General features: G+C 45.6%; 1 protein-coding gene across 5 annotated transcripts in view; it reads right to left on the bottom strand.

The window, feature by feature from the left end:
• PALS2 (protein associated with LIN7 2, MAGUK p55 family member) overlaps nt 1–18,378 on the bottom strand; it is a 245,132-nt gene that overhangs the window by 58,586 nt on the left and 168,168 nt on the right. For all 5 annotated transcript variants that reach the window (XM_077491299.1, XM_077491302.1, XM_077491298.1 and 2 more), the window contains one exon: nt 1,755–1,886. In XM_077491299.1, the coding sequence (XP_077347425.1) occupies nt 1,755–1,886 (132 nt within the window). The remainder of the gene's footprint in view (nt 1–1,754; nt 1,887–18,378) is intronic.

Below are 18,378 nucleotides of genomic sequence, written 5' to 3'. Positions count from 1 at the left end.
AAAAATTTAAAGAACGGCAATGACTCACCTGGTGGAAACCAACAGAGACCACCCAACGGTAATAATGGAGAGATTTTTGGGGATAGGGCTTCTTGTTTGTTGACTGAATCCCAACAAGTCAAGGTGTGGGTAGTAAGAAAAGAGGCAGTCTTGGAAAGCCCTCTATGCGAGTATGGGACCCATGGAGCTTGGGGTAAATCATGGCCCGCCAATGTCTTTTCCAATATCACCCAGGCCTTTTGAGTAGTGTGGTGTCTCCAACTAAGAATTCTAGTTAAGGCAATTGCTCCATAGTCATTTCTCAATTTGGTTAAACCCAATCCCCCATCCAGTTTAAACCTTGTGAGAATATGATATGCAAGTCTTGATGTAGTCTTTGGTCCTACAAAGTCAGTAAAAATCTGCCTAATCTTAACAAAAAATTTGGATGTCTGACAGGAATCATCTGCATAGTGAATAAAGCTTTCGGGAGCACACCCATCTTTAAAGTATTAACTCTTTCTAACCAGGAGACGGTAGCTCCATCCCAATCAGCCAGATCTCCCTTAATTTTTTGGACGAGCTTAACATAATTTTCCTCATACAGCTTTGATAAATCGGCCATTTGTTTCAAAATTGTCAGTCTTTTTTTGTTTATAGCGCAAAAAATAAAAACCGCAGAGGTGATCAAATACCACCAAAAGAAAGCTCTATTTGCGTGGAAAAAAACAAAAGGACATTTTATTTGGGTACAGTGTCGCACGCCCACGCAATTGTCAGTTAAAACAATGCAGTGCCGTATCACAAAAATAGCCTGGTCATTAAGGGAGCGTAAAACCTTCCAGGGGCTAAAGTAGTGAAAAGTTAGAAGCCGATTGGCTACCATGCACAACTGCACCAGTTTGAGTGTCCCAGTTTCAGCAACTCTCCTCCAGAGATTCTACCTCCTGTGCCTCCAATCAGTGTTTTAATGCTTGCGGAAGGGCAGAGGTGTAGCACCCAGCCCTGCTGCATGCAACCCGTCTATGGCAGGCTGAAATACACTGCAGCTGGAAAGCGCTAATTTCTTTGAGTGCTACCGACATTCAGCCTAGGCTCGCATTGGTACGATTTGGCATGCGATTTGCCAAATCGGTGGCAATGGCACCAATTCCAAAAAGTAGTTCCTGTACTACTTTTGCCGACTTCAGGAGGCGATTTGTATAGACAATTGTGCAAGAACCCGTACAGATGTCTGTCAAATTGCTCCCAAGTCGGACTGCATTGATGGGTTGAGGGTTCAGGGTTTTACAGAATTCTTGGAACACAAAATACCTGCAATCCTGGCATACATCTCTGAAGGCATACATACCTAAGACCGGCTATAGATGGAGCGAATTTCTTTCCTGCAACCACATGTTCACCTGGCGGGAGGCAGGGGAAGCCATCCCTGCTAGGCAAACATGGCGATTATTGCTAGTGGCTATAAAAGCCATTAGCAATAATCATATGTAAAATCTAGCAGGCTGGTTGTACCCACATTCAGGCTGCCCATACATATACGGTTATTTCTGAACCAGTTAAGATTCGAACAGTTTATGGCTGGCTTAAGGGTAAGTACCAATGAGTACAACAAGCGTATTTCAGCCTGCAGGCCGTGTGTCTAGATGCTGCACTTGTGCCTCCTGGCCACACTAAAATTGTGGAATTAAACACACTGGGGCTAGAGGCCGTGTATGCAAGGGGCCCTATCTGTTCTGCACAGGAATCATATTAAACAGTATAGATGTACTTACCTGCCACCAGTTTGGATCTTCCCTGTTAACTATATGTAGTATTTCTCCTTTAGAAAACTTTAAACCAGCCTCTTTGCAGGGAATGAGATTATCGTTAAATGGATTGTAATCAAAATGACACTTCACATAGACCTAATGGAAAAACGATAAAATATTTAGCATTAACTTTGCACACTATGCCTCAAATTAAGTACTTCAAGCGACATTTAAACCTGCAATGACTGTGTCAGGGTAGTTATATTTTATGAATTCGGAAATTCTGTGACAAGAGCAGCCATTTCGATACAAGACCCCTGCTCTAACTTTACCTACACTTTATTTTTGTTAATGAGGTACAGTAGTTACATTTAATCATGTGGTAAAGTGGAAATATAGACTACATGCATATACTGTAAACATGCTTTCCCTTTCCTCCTATGCTGTATGGTGCAGGTAAAAGGGGTGTGTGTAAATACCTTATTTCAATCTGATCAAGTTGTGCGATACAGAAACACCTGCTCCCCTGTGTCATAGAACAGTTGCTGCAGGGAAAAGAAGGGAGCACTGACAATAGATGGGCAATGAAAGCCAGTGGGCAACATCATGGCTCCCTGATAGGAACCATGGATTAGACAGAAGTGCAGTAAAAAAAAAAAAAAAAAAAAAGATCACACTATTTAATAAAATGGTATAAAGAGAGCAAACATAGTCAAAACATAGCCAGAGTTCGATAACCAGGATGGGTAGTCAGAACAAGCCAGAGAAAAAGTCAGGTGCAGCAAACTGGATCAGGAACCAGAATGAAAGTCAGCCAGGCAAAAGTTTTTCACAGGAAAACACAGCAGAGTCTCCAGATATGATGACCATGGCGAAGGCACAGAAGATTTAAACCATGCAGTTTAAAGCGGGAGTCCGCCGGGACTCCGCGTTTTTTTTTTTTTTTTAAGTCAGCAGCTACAAATACTGCAGCTGCTGACTTTTAAAATAGTGACACTTACCTGTCCAGTGTGCCCGCGATGTCGGCACCCGAAGCCGATCTCTAGATTGACAGTCGAGTGCTGCCGCCGCCATCTTGGGTATGGGAATCAGGAAATGGAGCCTTTCGGCTTCATTTCCCGGTTCCCTACTGCGCATGCGCGAGCCGCGCTGCGCAATGAGGACGGTCCCCGCTGCCTCTGGGATCTGTGTGTTTCCCAGCAGGCAGCGGGGCACTTGCGGAAGGGGGCGGGCACTTGCGGAAAGGGGCGTAATGTACGCCCCTTTCCGCAGAGAGCTAGCCCGGAAGTGGGTGCAGTTACCTGGATTATCCAGGTAACTGCACCCCCCTCCCCCCTGAAAGGTGCCAATTGTGGCGCCGGAGGGGGGGAGGAATCCGATGAGCGGAAGGTCCATTTTAGGGTGGACCTCCGCTTTAAATAGCTAGCAGATTTAGCTGACGAACAGCAAATGAAGACCAGGTGAGCCACTGTGGTATAAAGAGTGCTGGCAATTAACCGACAGCTGAGCACAGAGCTCTGAGAAGGAAGGACTGAGCCCAGCCATGACAGAAGCCCCTCCTCAATGACCCCTCCCCCTCAGAGGACCACCAGGTTTAAGAGGAAAACTTCTATGGAAAGCACGAAGGATGACAGGAGCATGTATGTCCGAGGGTGAGACCATACTTTTTCCAATCAACCAGGTACTGTATGTGCCCACAGAACCTACGGGAATCAATCGATTGCATCTCATACTCCCTCATGGTTCCCAACCTGAACTGGGTGAGGACGTGGTACCGAGGTGGTGAAGCGGTTGCATATCAAAGCTTTTAATAATGAGACATGAAATACTCATATTGGAAGGAAGGTCTAAAGCTTAAGCCACTGGGTTCATCCTATGGAGAATATGGAAAGGCCCAATAAACCGGAGGTTGTGAGATTACATCCAGACCCTGTCCCCAAATTGGCCGGAAGGCACAGGTAAAAGTCTGCAATCAGTATGGAGCCTGTACCTATAATTGGCACGTCGCAAGGACACTTGGAACTGAACCCAAGTGGGATGAAGACCACGGAGATGCTCCTCCAATGCAGGAATGCTGAGAAACAAATTAGTTAGGCAACATGGATGATTGGAAACCATAATTCACCATAAAAAGAGACAATCTGGAAGCGGTATTGATGGCACTATTGTGCACAAGGCAAGAGGTCTGACCAGTCATGGTGGTCAGAAATGTAGCAATGTAAAAACTGCTCCAAGGACTGGTTGGCTTGTTCTGCAGCCCCATTGGACTGTAGGTGATACGCAGAGGAGAAGGAAAGCTGAATTCCCAACTGTGCACAAAAGACTCACCAAAACCTAGACACAAACTGGTTACCCCTGTCCGAGATGATAACCTTGGGTAGCCCATGTAGGCGAAAGATCTCCCGACCAAAAACTGAAGCCAGCTCTTTGGATCTGGGAAGCTTAAGTGGAATACAATGAGACATTTTCAAGAACTGCTAAACCACCATAAGGATAACAGCTATGCAGACGGCTACATCAGTGCATAGACTAGTCCACCAGAATTGTTGGGAAATATCCCAAATGAGTTGATTCTTCCCTGGATGGCAAGCAGCCTTGGGAGAATGGTAAGTCTGGAGCACGGCAGTGTGGAGACTCTCAGGGACAAAGCAGCGGTCAAGGTTTCTGAGGAAGAGAATGGATCTGTCACCCAAAGGTGAATTTAGACTGGAAAGAACCATAGCCAGAATACGATCAGGAGAAAATCACAGCAACAGAAACCAACTCCCTCTTGGAAGCAGTGGAAAACTGTTGCGACAATGCATCAGCCCTTACATTCTTAGCACCGGGTATGAATGAAACTATGTAATTGAAACTTCACAAGAAAAAAGCCCTTTACGCCCTTCTGAGAGAGAGGCATTTAGACTCAGACAAGAATGTGAGATTCTTATAGTCAGTCAGAAAAAGAACTGGCACAGTGGTACCTTCAAGGAGATGCCTCCATTCCTTGAAGGCTAAAAGGATTGCCAACGACTGTCCCCAATCTCATAATTGCATTCCACAGGAGACAATTTCTTGGAAAAGTAGCCACAAGGATGCATAGCCATCTCAGGAGGTAGGATGTTGAGACAGCAGGCCATCAACTCCAGTCTCAGATGTATCAACTTCAAGGATGAAAGGTACCGTAGGATCAGGATGTACCAACACAGAAGCAGAAACAAAGGCAGCCTTGAGACTCTCAAAGGCATTACTGGAATCTAGAGACCAATTCTGTGGGTCACTGTTCTTTCTGGTAACGAATAAACTTCAGATTATAATTGGCAAATATTGCAATGGACGTAAGTAAACCCACGGGTGGGGGCCACTGTAGAACTGCCAAAAGTTTCTCTGGGTCCATCGAAAAACCAGCAGTGGAAATTACATAACCAGACATACCTCTTATAAAGGTAATAATCGAGGCGGGTGCCTGGACAGAGACTGGAGCATCAGCAGGGATGGACTGCAACACAGGTTGTACCAAAACAGCCTCAGTGGGAGGATCCAGGTGAGCAGTGCGACTCAGGAGTGTCTGTAACGCTATGGCAAACCTATCCATGCGGTTGTCCTGCTCATTCAATCTGGAAAAAATATGACCAATAACTGGATTACCTGCATCTTCTGAATTCATGGCCTTTGTCTACTGTCAGGAACCATTAATCAGACAGACAGAAGTGCAGTAAAAATCACACTATTTAACCACTTAAGGACCGCCGTATTGCCAATGTACGTCAACACAATGGCACAGGCAGGCACAAGCACGTACATGTACGTGCCTGCCTTCCAGCGGGTGGGGGGTCCGATCGGACCCCCTCCCGCTGGATACGATGGTCCGGTTCGCTCCAGGAGCGTTCCGTGATGAGGGGATGGCCGTTGGTTTTCGGCCACCCCCTCTGGATCGCTCCTGGCCAATGAGAAGCTTCCTCCCACTGTGTATTGTTTACACAGGAAGGAGGAAGTGATGTCATTCTCCTCGGGGCGGTCTTCTTGACCGGACTACGAGGAGAAGACACAAAGTAAGTGTGCACCAACACTACACTGACATGTAGGTACACACAGGCACACAAACCCCCCCCTCGATCGCCCCCCGCCCCCCCTCCCCCCCCCCAGTCACAGTGTCACTGATTGCAGTGATCATTTCTTTACTGATCACTGCATTCAGTGTCAGTTGTGACAGTAAAAACTGTCAGGACAGAGTGTTAGGTCCAGGGTAGCCCCCTATCACCCCCAATAAAGATTTAACCCCGATTGCCCCTTGAGTTAACCCTTTCACCCCCTTTTGCCAGTGTCACTAAGCGATCATTTTTCTGATCGCTGCATTAGTGTCGCTAGTTATTTTTTTAGGTTCACCGCCAGGTTTTTATATCGCTAGGTACCCCGATATACTACCCAATAATGGTTTTAACCCCCGATTGCCGCTAGTTAACCCTTTCACCCCCTTTTGCCAGTGTCACTAAGCGATCGTTTTTCTGATCGCTGCATTAGTGTCGCTACTGTCGCTAGGTAGCTAGTTATTTTTTTAGGTTCACCGCCAGGTTTTTATAGCGCTAGGTACCCCGATATACTACCCAATAATGGTTTTAACCCCCTGATTGCTGCTAGTTAACCCTTTCACCCCCTTTTGCCAGTGTCACTAAGCGATCATGTTTCTGATCGCTGCATTAGTATCGCTACTGTCGCTAGGTAGCTAGTTATTTTTTTAGGTTCACCGCCAGGTTTTTATAGCGCTAGGTACCCCCATATACTACCCAATTGCCCCTAGTTAACCCTTTCACCAGTGATCACAGTATAAGTGTCACTGGTGACGCTGGTTAGCCAGTTAGTTATTTAGGTTCCCCGTCAGGTTTTTATATAGCGCCAGGGACCCCCATATACTACCTAATAAAAATTTGAACCCCCCCCCCCCCGATTGCCCCTAGTTAACCCTTTCACCACTGATCACCGTATAAGTGTTACGGGTGACTCTGGTTAGTTTGTTTTTTATAGCATCAGGGCACCCACCATTTATTACCCAATAAAGGTTTAACCCCCTGATCACCCGGCGGGTGATATCAATTAGGTTTTAGGGTCAGGGTCTGCGTCGCCCCAGGCAGCGCTAGGTTAGTGCCAATACCGCTAACACCCACGCGCAAAGCATAAACCTCCCGTAGTGCTATAGAATCTGAACAGATCAATATCTGATCTGATCAGATCTATACTAGCGTCCCCAGCAGTTTAGGGTTCCAAAAAAACGCATTGTTAGCGGGATCAGCCCAGATACCTGCTAGCACCTGCGTTTTGCCCCTCTGCCCAGCCCACCCAAGTGCAGTATCGATCGATCACTGTCACTTACAAAACACTAAACACATAACTGCAGCGATCGCAGAGTCAGGCCTGATCCCTGCCATCGCTAACAGGTTTTTTGGTAGCATTTTATATTTAAATCCGGAAGGCAGTGCTTGGTTTTCGGGGGCCCGTACGTGGCTAGGCTCCCAAAAAGTCCCCCACATGTGGTATCCCCGTACTCGGGAGAAGCAGCAGAATTTATTTTGGGGTGTCATTTGACTTCTGCCAATAGCATGTGTGAGCAATATATCATTTAGTGACAACTTTGTGCAAAAAAAAAAAAGTTTGTAATATTCCCGCAACTTGTGGCAAAATATAAAATATTCCATGGACTCAACATGCCTCTCAGTAAATAGCTTGGGGTGTCTACTTTCCAAAATGGGGTCATTTTGGGGGGTTTTGTGCTATTTTGGCATTTTATGGCCTTCGAAACTGTGATAGGTAGCGAGGAGTAAAATCAAAAATTTACACCCTTAGAAATCCTGAAGGTGGTGATTGGTTTTCGGGATGCCGTGCGCGACTAGACTCCCAAAAAGTCCCACACATGTGGTATCCCCATACTCGGGAGAAGCAGCAGAATGTATTTTGGGGTGTCATTTCACATATGCCCATGGCATGTGTGAGCAATATATCATTTAGTGACAACTTCTTGTAAAAAAAAAAAATAATTTATTTTTTGACATTATTCAATCCCTTGGGACAAAAAAATAAATAAATATTCAATGGTCTCAACATGGCCGTCAGCAAATAGCTCGGGGTGTCTACTTTCCAAAATGGGGTCATTTGGGGGGGTTTTGTGCCATCTTGGCATTTTATGGCCTTCAAAACTGTGATAGGTAGTGAGGAGTAAAATAAAAAAATGTATGCCCTTAGAAATCCTGAAGGCGGTGCTTGGATTTCGGGGTCCCGTACGCGGCTAGGCTCCCAAAAAGTCCCACACATGTGGTATCCCTGTACTCAGGAGAAGCAGCAGAATGTATTTTGGGGTGTCATTTCACATATGCCCATGGCATGTGTGAGCAATATATCATTTAGTGACAACTTTTTGTAAATTTTTTATTTTTTTTTTGTCATTATTCAATCCCTTAGGACAAAAAAAATAAATATTCAATGGGCTCAACATACCCATCAGCAATTTCCTTGGGGTGTCTACTTTCCAAAATGGGGTCATTTGGGGGGGGTTTGTACTGCCCTGCCATTTTAGCACCTCAAGAAATGAGATAGGCAGTCATAAATTAAAAGCTGTGTAAATTCCAGAAAATGTACTCTAGTTTGTAGACGCTATAACTTTGGCGCAAACCAAAAAATATACGCTTATTGACATTTTTTTTACTAAAGACATGTGGCTGAATAAATTTTGCCCTCAATGTATGACTAAAATTTAGTTTATTCGATTTTTCTTATAAAACAAAAAGAAGAAAATATATATTTTTTTCAAAATTTTCGCTCTTTTTCCATTTATATCGCAAAAAATAAAAATCGCAGAGGCAATCAAATACCATCAAAAGAAAGCTCTATTTGTGGGAAGAAAAGGACGCAAATTTCGTTTGGGTGCAATATTGCATGACCGCGCAATTACCAGTTAAAGCAGCGCAGTGCAAAATTGGAAAAAGACCTCTGGTCCTTAAGGTGTTTATTGGTCCGGGCTGAAGTGGTTAATAAAGTGGTATAAACAGAGCAAAATGTAGTCAAAACATAGCCAGAGTTTGATAATCAGGACGGGTAGTCAGAACAAGCCAGAGAAACAGGAGTCCAGAGATCAGCACATTTGGGTGCAGCAAACAGGATCAGGAACCAGAACGGAAGTCAGCCATGCAAAAGTTTTTCACAGGAAAGCACTGCAGAGAGTCCAGTTGACCAAGGCGAAGGCATAGAAGATCTGATCCATGCAGTTTAAATAGCTAGCTGACTAGCAGGAAATGAAGACCAGGTGAGCCACTGTGAAATGAAGAGTGCAGGCAATTAACTGACAGCGGAGCACAGAGTTAAAGCTCTCCAATGGGACACAGACATAAAAAAAAAAAAATAGGATTTTTGTACTCACCGAAAAATACTTTTCTCTGAAGTTCATTGACAGACAGCTCCATTAATCGTGACTGTAGGGTTATTACACCCACCTCCAGGAGAGGGCTAGGCAGAACATGTAATACACATGAAAAACAGTCCCTTTGGTAATAACCCCTTAGCCTGCTTCCTGCAGCTCAGTACATCAACAAGCAGTATAACGTAAACTAATAGGCGGGGAGGGTGCTGTGTCCGTCAATGAACTTCAGAGAAAAGGATTTTACGGTGAGTAAAAAAATCCTATTCTCTTTCATTCATTGACGGACACAGCTCCATTAATCTTGACCATAGGGACTTCCCCAAGCAGTGTAATTTTTTTCGGACCAGCCACCAAAATGAACAGAGAATCTGACTTTCGGAAGGGAGCCGTGGCAGACAGATATACCCTTAGAGCCCAGATCACGTCCAGGGAATGGAGGGCCACCTCCTTAGGATGTGTCAGCTTAGGACACAGAGATGGTAACACAATATCTTGATTGAGATGGAGGTCCGAAACCACCTTCGGCAGAAAAGAAGGTTGTGGACGCAACACCAACTTATCCCTGAGGATAACCAGATAGGGCAACTTGCAAGACAAGGCCGCCAGTTCAGAAACCCTCCTGGCAGATGTAGTATCACACACAGCGGTGATAAGTGCTCCAACTAGCGCTTTTTCCTGCGTGGACACGGAATCATCCTTACGGTCTGATCAGTCCTGGTCAGCGTCCTCTGACACATCAGAGCAGGGGCTGCCAGTCACTGCGGGGCACAAGTCTGAGTCAGAGCTCTCCTCGGAGGATGGGGGGGGGCAGGGGCCATTTTTTACCCCCCCTCCCTTGCGCTCTTACACAGCCTCCACCCTGGCAACGAGCATTCCAAGGACCGCTGACAAAGCGTCCAAAGGCACTGCACTAGAGCCGGTTGCAATTGCAGGGAGATCTGGGGAAGAAACTCCAGCTTCTGACGCCATGCTGACCCACCCTGTCTGCCACCCTTGGGGACTTAGGACAAGGTGCTCAATCCCACCCTCCTAGCTGCTTCAGACTGAGGGTCCCCCACCGCAGGACTCGCCACCCTGACCGAGTGCTGTGCCGTGCTGTTACTGATGGCTGTGTCAGCTCCCAAGTGTCCAGGACAAAAAAAAACGCGCTGTTCTGAGGCACAGGAAACAGCGCTGGGGAGAAAAACCGTGCTACCGTTGTCAACTATTTTCATAATTGATTAATCGACCAGCCGCTTAGTTGGCCTGCATACAGAATGCATTATTTGTTCACATATTAGGAAATGCAGTGCAGCACACATACAGCTCAGTACACCACACATACATGTCAGTAAGTGCCTGAGAACTTGTGAATGTGTGAAAAGCAATGCCTCATGGAACATGTAGTCTTGGGTAAGAAGTGAGTGGGTCTAAAGGCAGAATTTCTTTTACTTTACTATAGGGGCATGCTATACTATAATTTGCAGCTTGATATTGGGGCAATCTGAAGGCAGGAGGAGCCAGAGGCATCGGTGGGGGATCCCAGAAGAGAAGAATCAGGGCTGCTCTGTGCAAAATCATTACACAGAGCAGGTTAGTATAACATGTTTCTTGTTTAAAAAAAAAATTACTTTAAAGACTGTGCAGGCAAGATCAGCATCTGAACCCAGAGAAGGTGGAGACTGATAGACTGGAGGTAATAGAAGGCATTACAATTACATTTAAAGTAAATTTTACATGGAGGCAGGGCACATAACGTGGAAGCAGGGCACATTATGTGCACCCCAGTGTGAAAAGGGTCTAAATAAAAAATGTGATCTGAGTCTGATGACATTTACCAGATTCAACCTCCAATCGTATATACAGTACCGTATATCTCTCTGTCTTATTCTCAGAGTGGATTTGAGATTTTGCTCCCTACCCATATAGTTGGTTATATTTACCACTGCATATAGATTTTTTTTTTAAGAATGAATTGCCTTTTTTTAAACTTTAAATAAATTACACACCACACTTTTAAGGTTATTATCCCATTAGTCAAAACAATTGGCCAACTAATTATGAAAATAATAGTTCCAGCCCTACATTATTTATATAGTGCTATCAATTTACACAGCTTACATATGTTAATGTTCACTCGTAACATGTCTGCAGTCTCTGACCATCCCCTGCAGCATGTCTGCAGTCTCTTACCATCCTCCTGTAGTATGCCTGCAGTCTGACCATCTTTTGTATTATCTTTCACAGTTGCTGAGCATCTCCTGTATTATGTTCACCGTCCCTCACCATCGCTTTTATGATTTCCGCAGTCTCCAAATCTCTTGCATCATGACCACAGTGTCTTACTATATCCTGTTGTGTGCCTGCTGTCTGAGTATTTACTATATTTTATATATGACTCTTTGTTGATGTTGAGGATCAGAATGGAAGCCCCCCCACATCAAGAAAGTTGGCCATCACCGATATAAATATATATTATACACACATAAATATATACACACGCGTGCGCTATGGCTAATTTAGACTGTTACAAGTTACATAATACAAGTGGGTCTTTCTAATGCATAAAATCATTGCATAATTCAATGTTGGATAAGTGAGCTGAAATCCAATATACTAAACTGCATCTAATATGTAGTCAAGATTTGATGTTGACGCTTTCCCAACCAGTGTGGCGTATGACCAAAAGCATCCAGTTGATCATAAAATGCAGCATACAATTCAACTATTTATTTAATACACAGACATTTGCTGCAAGGATTTGAAATGTCGAATGTTAAAATTCTACCATACAAAAAAACCCGCAAAAAACAAACATGTGCAGCGAAAGGTGATAACTTTTTTTTACTGTACTCTTCCCATAGTTGAGCAGTACATCGATCAGTTTATAACACCATCTCAAACACTGGCTGCTTCAGTGATTGTTAGTGCTTTTATTACTGGCATGACAAACTCTAGAACCAATCCGCTTAAAACTGCAGTACTTCTTGTGATATTAGAGAAGGCTCTGCAGGTCATCAGATTTTCAAGACCCGCCACTATGCATAAGCCAAGGGAGACTGTTAGTGCAATTTTACACTGTACCATCTGACAGAAGGCATCTGTGTAGTAAGAGAGCTGAATAAAAATTTAGATTAACAGATGTTATCGAATCTTTTCTATGTAGGGTGAATCCCCATAAATGAGCAGAATGTAGGCCCATATTCCTGGCAATGCCAGTAGAAGAACTAAGCCTAAAATAAATAGAAACAATAGCAAACGCATTACATACATGCATATGTTCTAGCAAAAGAAAAACAGAAAACTGCGTCTTAAAGTACAGATTCAATTTAATATAAATAAACCTAAATACGGATGCCTCTCCATTTAATTGAATAGGTCATTTTTGGAGGTGGTTGTTATTTCCCACTGTCTCAGCTGGATACATTTTGCTGTGTATATTCATATGTACATCCCAGTCTGGCTGCCTTTACCTCAGCTTAACCACATCTCGACCAGGCCATAGCCGAAAGACGGCTACAGCGTGACCCTGCACGTCACAGAATGGGTTAAAGGGCCAATCACAGCAGCTCTTTAACACACGATCACTCCATCCAATGACGGAGCGATCACTTGTCAACAAACCGGAGCTTGTACGGTGCAGCTCCTCCCCTCTCATCGCACTGATCGGTACAGTGTGTGAGGAGAGAAGGGAGCCGGGTGAAGCAATGCTGTGGGCTGTCTCTGGAGTGCCCACAGTGCTGATCTGTGCCCATCCATGCTCCACATGTGCTTAAAACATGCTTCATATGTGCCCATGTTCCACATGTGCTGAAAAATAGGATGTTTGTACTCACTGTAAAATCCTTTTCTCTGAAGTTCATTGACAGACACAGCACCTTTAATCTTGATCTCAGGATTATATCGCCACCTTTAGGAGAGGACTAGGCAGAACACACAAAAACAGCAAATCTGTACAGTACCGCCCAGGAGTGGTCCTACTGGCTATAAACCCTCACTCTGCTACCAGCAGCTCAGTTCGTCAAAAAGCAGTACAAACATAAATAGGAGGCATGGGTGCTTCAATGAACTTGAGAAAATAGGATTTTTGTACTCACCGTAAAATCCTTTTCTCTGTAATTCACCCACCGACACAGCTCCTCTCTGTAACTAAGTGGGTTTGTTAGCCTGCCACTAGGAGAAACTAGGCAAAATTGTAACACAATACACAGAATTGTCAGTACCACCCAGGGGGCGGATCCTTTGCTAACAACCCTCCCTGCTGCCCCAGCAGCTTCAGTTCTTATTTTGCCTAGTGAAGGAGAATGACCTAGGAACCCTGCGGGCCCTTTGGTCCATTTTTTTGATGTAGGACTTATGCTTTTGCGCAAGATGAATGATCCTGAGATCTATCAACTTCCGGCTGGGTGACAGGCTGGTTAAGTTATCCTTGTAGTTCCCCCCCCCCCCCAGTCCGGCCATCAAGCGTGCGCACGTCGCAGCTACAGCTCGCCAGGCCACGACATACCTCAGCCCCAGAGTTGGTCGGTGAGCTTCAATGCTCCGGGGTATACATATGACCGGGCTACTGATGTCTGGATCACAGTATACCGAGGCCAGCAGCCACCCTGTAACTGCGCAGGAGTGGGTCTGTGATGGAATGTCTCCCAGCTCTTCAGGACTGGCAAGGACGGCTCTCCCTGCTTCGGTGGGGTGAGCAGCTGGGCATTCCCTGGGAGGTCGATTCGGGGGCCACCTCACCTCCTTCTCTTCTCTCCCATGTCCCTATCTTCCCTCCTTCCTCCTCCCCCCCCGGGTGAGGGGGCTGCATGTGTGTGTTGTGCGGTGTGTGTGTACAGGGGATCTCTGGGTCTCTCACCTGTATGGGGTCTGTGCGGTTAGCAATGGTCCTGGTTCCGGTGTGGGGGGTCCCAAAAAGGTGCCTGTGGAGATATTTTGCTGTGTTTGAGGCAGCACTGTTCCTTTCACCGCATGGCACTGTCCGGCGGCCATTTTGGATAGGGGCAGAGCAGGTTCCCCTTGTGAGCTTCAGCGGCCATTTTCTGTAGGTTTTCCCTATTCAGATCATTGGCGGCCATTTTCTTGAAGCCTGAGCGCTTTTTTTCCCCGCTGCTCTCTAGTGTCAGCATGCCATGTGGTATTACATGCTGCTTTCTGTGTTTCCTGTGTATACGGGACGCTGGGCAGCCATTCCCTGAACGCTGATGCAAGCTCTGCAGATCGTTTCACCGCTCTTCTCTGCTGCTGCTGCCGACACAGCTTCTTCACTCTGCACTTGGGTAACCTCCTGGGGACTACAGGCAAGGCTAGTAACCGACACAGAACGCCTCAGGGTGGCGAGTCTGGCGCTAGGAACCCCCCCCCCCCCCCCCCAGCCAGCGGTAGCAGGAGGGTGGGACCTTCACTGTAGCAGTACAAACATAAATAGGAGGCATGGGTGCTTTGCCCGTCAATGAACTTAAGAGAAAAGGATTTTACGGTGAGTACAAAAATCCTATTTTCTCTTTCATTCATTAACGGACACAGCGCCTTTAATATTGACCTTTGGGATGTCCCCAAGCAGTGTCAAAAATGAGGGATGGGAACAGAAAGAAAATAAACTTCACCTATAACAAAAAACTCCTCAATAGAGGAGTTGCAACCTTAAACGGCCGCCTGCAAAACCTTGTGGCCGAAGCATGCATCCGAAAAGGCGCTCACATCAACCTTGCAAAATTTTGTGAAAGTGTGAATGGACGTCCAGGTCGCAGCCTTACACACCTGGGAAACGGATGCTTGATGTCGGGCACCCCAGAGGGCAATTGCCCTGGTAGAATGTGCCGTGGCAGGAAAGGGGGGTGCCCGCCCCCTTATGGCATAAGCCTGAACCACAATCTGTCTGATCCACCTAGAAATGTTGGCCGACGAGACTGCTAGGCCCTTCTTTGGACCAGCCACTGATACAAACGGAGTCCAACCTCAGAAAAGGATCCGTAGCAGACAGATACAACCAAAGCAACGCAACCTCTTTGGGATGTGATGGCCGAAGGACATAAGGATGGAAGCACAATGTCCTTTGGAAGAAACGAAGGCTGCGAGCACCACCTTATACTTGTAAAGGATCAAGTAGGGAGACTTGCGTGACAAGGCCGCTAACTCAGAAACCCGCCTTGCAGATGTAATAGCCACTAGAAAGACTACTTTCTGAGAGAATGTCAACAAGGGAATCTCCCTAATGTTTTCAAATGGTGGTTTCTGAAGCACCGAGAGCACCAGATTCAAATCCCACGGAGGCAAGTTTGGTCGTACTAGAGGGGCCACATGTTGAACCCCCTGAACAAATGTGCTCACCAATGAGTCGCCAAAGGTCTCTGAAAAAAGACAGCCAAAGCTGATAACTGCCCCTTAATGGTGCTCAATGCAAGTTTCTGATCAACTCCACGCTGCAAAAACAGCAAGCCTGGAAACTGAATATATATGCGGACGCCACCCCATCACCTCACACATGGAGATCCAGGCCTTCCACGTACAATGATAAATCTTCCGAGAGGAGGACTTCTGCGTCCTCAGCATAGTGGAAGCTGACAGTGCTCGGTCCCTTAGCACCTGGCTTTCAACAGCCATGCCATTAAAATCAGCGACGGTAAAGCAGAATGAAGTATTGGACCTTGCAACAGAAGGTCCTCCCGCATCGGCAGCTGCCAAGGAACATCCACCACCATTCTGACTATGTTGGCGTACCAAGAAAGTCAAGCCCAATCTGGGGCAATCAGAATCACCGGATTCCCTTCGGCCTCCACTTGACATCGCATAGCAGACGATGTAGGAGTCTGAGCGGGAAGAAGACATAAATCAGCCGATAATGCCCCCATGGAGCCACCAACGCGCCCGACGCATCCACCCAGGGATCTCTTGACCTGGTCACAAACCTCTGTACCTTCTTATTGAGCCGAGAGGCTAAGAAATCCACATCTGGTGTGCCCCACCTCAGGCAAATGAGCCGAAATACATCTGGATGCAACGACCATTCCCCTTGGTCCAGCAGCTGATGATTGAGGTAGTCCGCCTGCCAGTTTCCAAAGCCTGGAATGTATATAGCTGACAGAGCCAGCACGCGCCGCTCTGCCCACTGTAGGATGTGAGCAACCTCCAGCGCTGCAGCCAAGCTCCTTGTCCCTCCTTGATGGTTGACATATGCCACAACATTGTCCGACTATATCCTGACCGGACGCCCCTGTAGCCTCTGCGACCATGTGGAGAGGCACCGCCTGATCGCCCAAAGCTCCAGCACATTGATCAGCAGGTGGGATTCTTCCTGCATCCAGCAATCCTGGGCCGACTGTATGACCCCAAACTCTACCCCAGCCGGTCAGGCTGGCGTCCGAGCACTGAAAGCTGAAAATTGGTCTGGTTAGGAAGGGGATTTAAGTGCCCAGTGGTCAAGTGGTTACTAGGGAGGAGAGGGTGCCAACAATGTAGGTCAACATCCTGTTTTTATTCCCCTCCCAACTACAAGTATAAACAAAGGCTAAAAGTAATAATTAGTTTTATACATATATATATATATATATATATATATATATATATATATATATACACACACACACATACACACACACACATACACAATTTATATAGCGCCAACAGTTTACGCAGAGATTTACAATGTAGAGGTGGACAGCACAATTACAGTACAGTTCAATACATAAGGAACAGGAGGGGCCTGATCATAGAGCTTACATTCTAAAAAGGGAGGGCTGGTGGTACAAAAGGTAATAAGATGTGGGGAATGATTTGATGGGGACGGCCCGGGGACAGTTGTCAGGCGGGTGTGGGATAGGCTTCCCTGAATAAGTGAGTTTACAGGGATCTCTTAAAAGGTGGACAGGTTAGGTAGGTTGACCAGACATATCGGGGCTGGGAGTGCCAGAGGATGGGAGAGGCTCTAGAGAAGTCCCCGGATATATTTTATTAACCACTTCCTGACCAACCGACTCAGTTATACTGCGGCAGGATGGCTCCCCTGTGCGAGCCGTCGTAACTATGTCGGCTCGCAGGTTAGGGATAGCAGGCACGCCACCTGCACAGCGGGGGTTTGATGCTTGTGGCCGATGGTAGCAATGATCGGCGGCCACGAGCGATCGTGACCAGGTGACACAGAACAGGGACGAATGTGTGTAAACACACACTTCCCTGTTCTGTTCTGGTAGTAGTGACAGATCGTGTGTTCCTATTAGCTAGGAACCACGATCCGTAACTTCCTCTTGTTCAGTGATGGCGAACCTTGACCCCCCAGATGTTTTGGAACTACATTTCCCATGATGCACAGCTACACTGCAGAGTTCATGAGCATCATGGGAAAAGTAATTCCAAAACATCTGGGGTGCCAAGGTTCGCCATCACTGCTCTAGTCAGTCCCCTCCCCCTTCAGTTAGAAATTACCTCCCAGGGGGGTTAACCCCTAGATCGCCCCCTAGTGTTAACCCCTTCATTGCCAGTGATATTTTTACAGTAATCAATGCATTTTTTATAGCATTGAGCACTGTATTAATGCCAATGGTCCATAAATGTGACAAAATTGTCCGATGTGTCCGCCATAATGTCAATGTCATGATGATAAAAAGAAAAATCGCAGATCGCCGCCATTATTAAATAAAATAATAATACAAATGCTATAAAACTATCCCCTATTTTAATAATAATAAAAATGCTTTAAAACTATCCCCTATTTTGTAAATGCTATAACTTCTGCTCAAACCAATCAATATACGCTTATTGCGATTTTTTTTTTTTTTACCAAAAATATGAAGAATGCATATCTGCCTTAACTGAGAAAAAAATTTGCTTAAAAAAAAAAAAAAAAAAAAAAAAAGCGGGGATATTTATTAAAGCATAAAAAGTACAAAATAATGTGTTTTTTTTTTTTTCAAAATTGTCGCTTTTTTGTTTATAGAGCAAAAAATAAAAACCACAGAGGCAATCAAATACCACCAAAGGAAAGCTATATTTGTGGGGAAAAAAGGGATGTAAATTTTGTTTTGGTACAACGTTGCATGACCACGCAATTGTAAGTTAAAGCAACGCAGTGCCGAATCGCAAAAAGTGCTCTGGTCAGGAAGGGGGTAAATTCTTCCAGGGCCGAAGTGGTTGAAAAAGTAAATTAAAAACTACTCACTAACATGTGAAAGAAAACCACAATATAAAAAAGTCTTCAGATGATGGCCATTGACACCAGACGGTAATGGAGAAGACTTAAAGGGCCACTGCAAACTAACACGTTTTGAAGGAATACCTTCTGCCTTAGAG

The sequence above is a fragment of the Lithobates pipiens genome, unplaced genomic scaffold (assembly GCF_037356315.1).
Source record: "Lithobates pipiens isolate NorthernLeopardFrog02 unplaced genomic scaffold, aLitPip1_a1.2 Scaffold_19, whole genome shotgun sequence".
NCBI lineage: Eukaryota > Metazoa > Chordata > Amphibia > Anura > Ranidae > Lithobates > Lithobates pipiens.
This window is presented reverse-complemented; position numbering and strand designations above follow the sequence as displayed.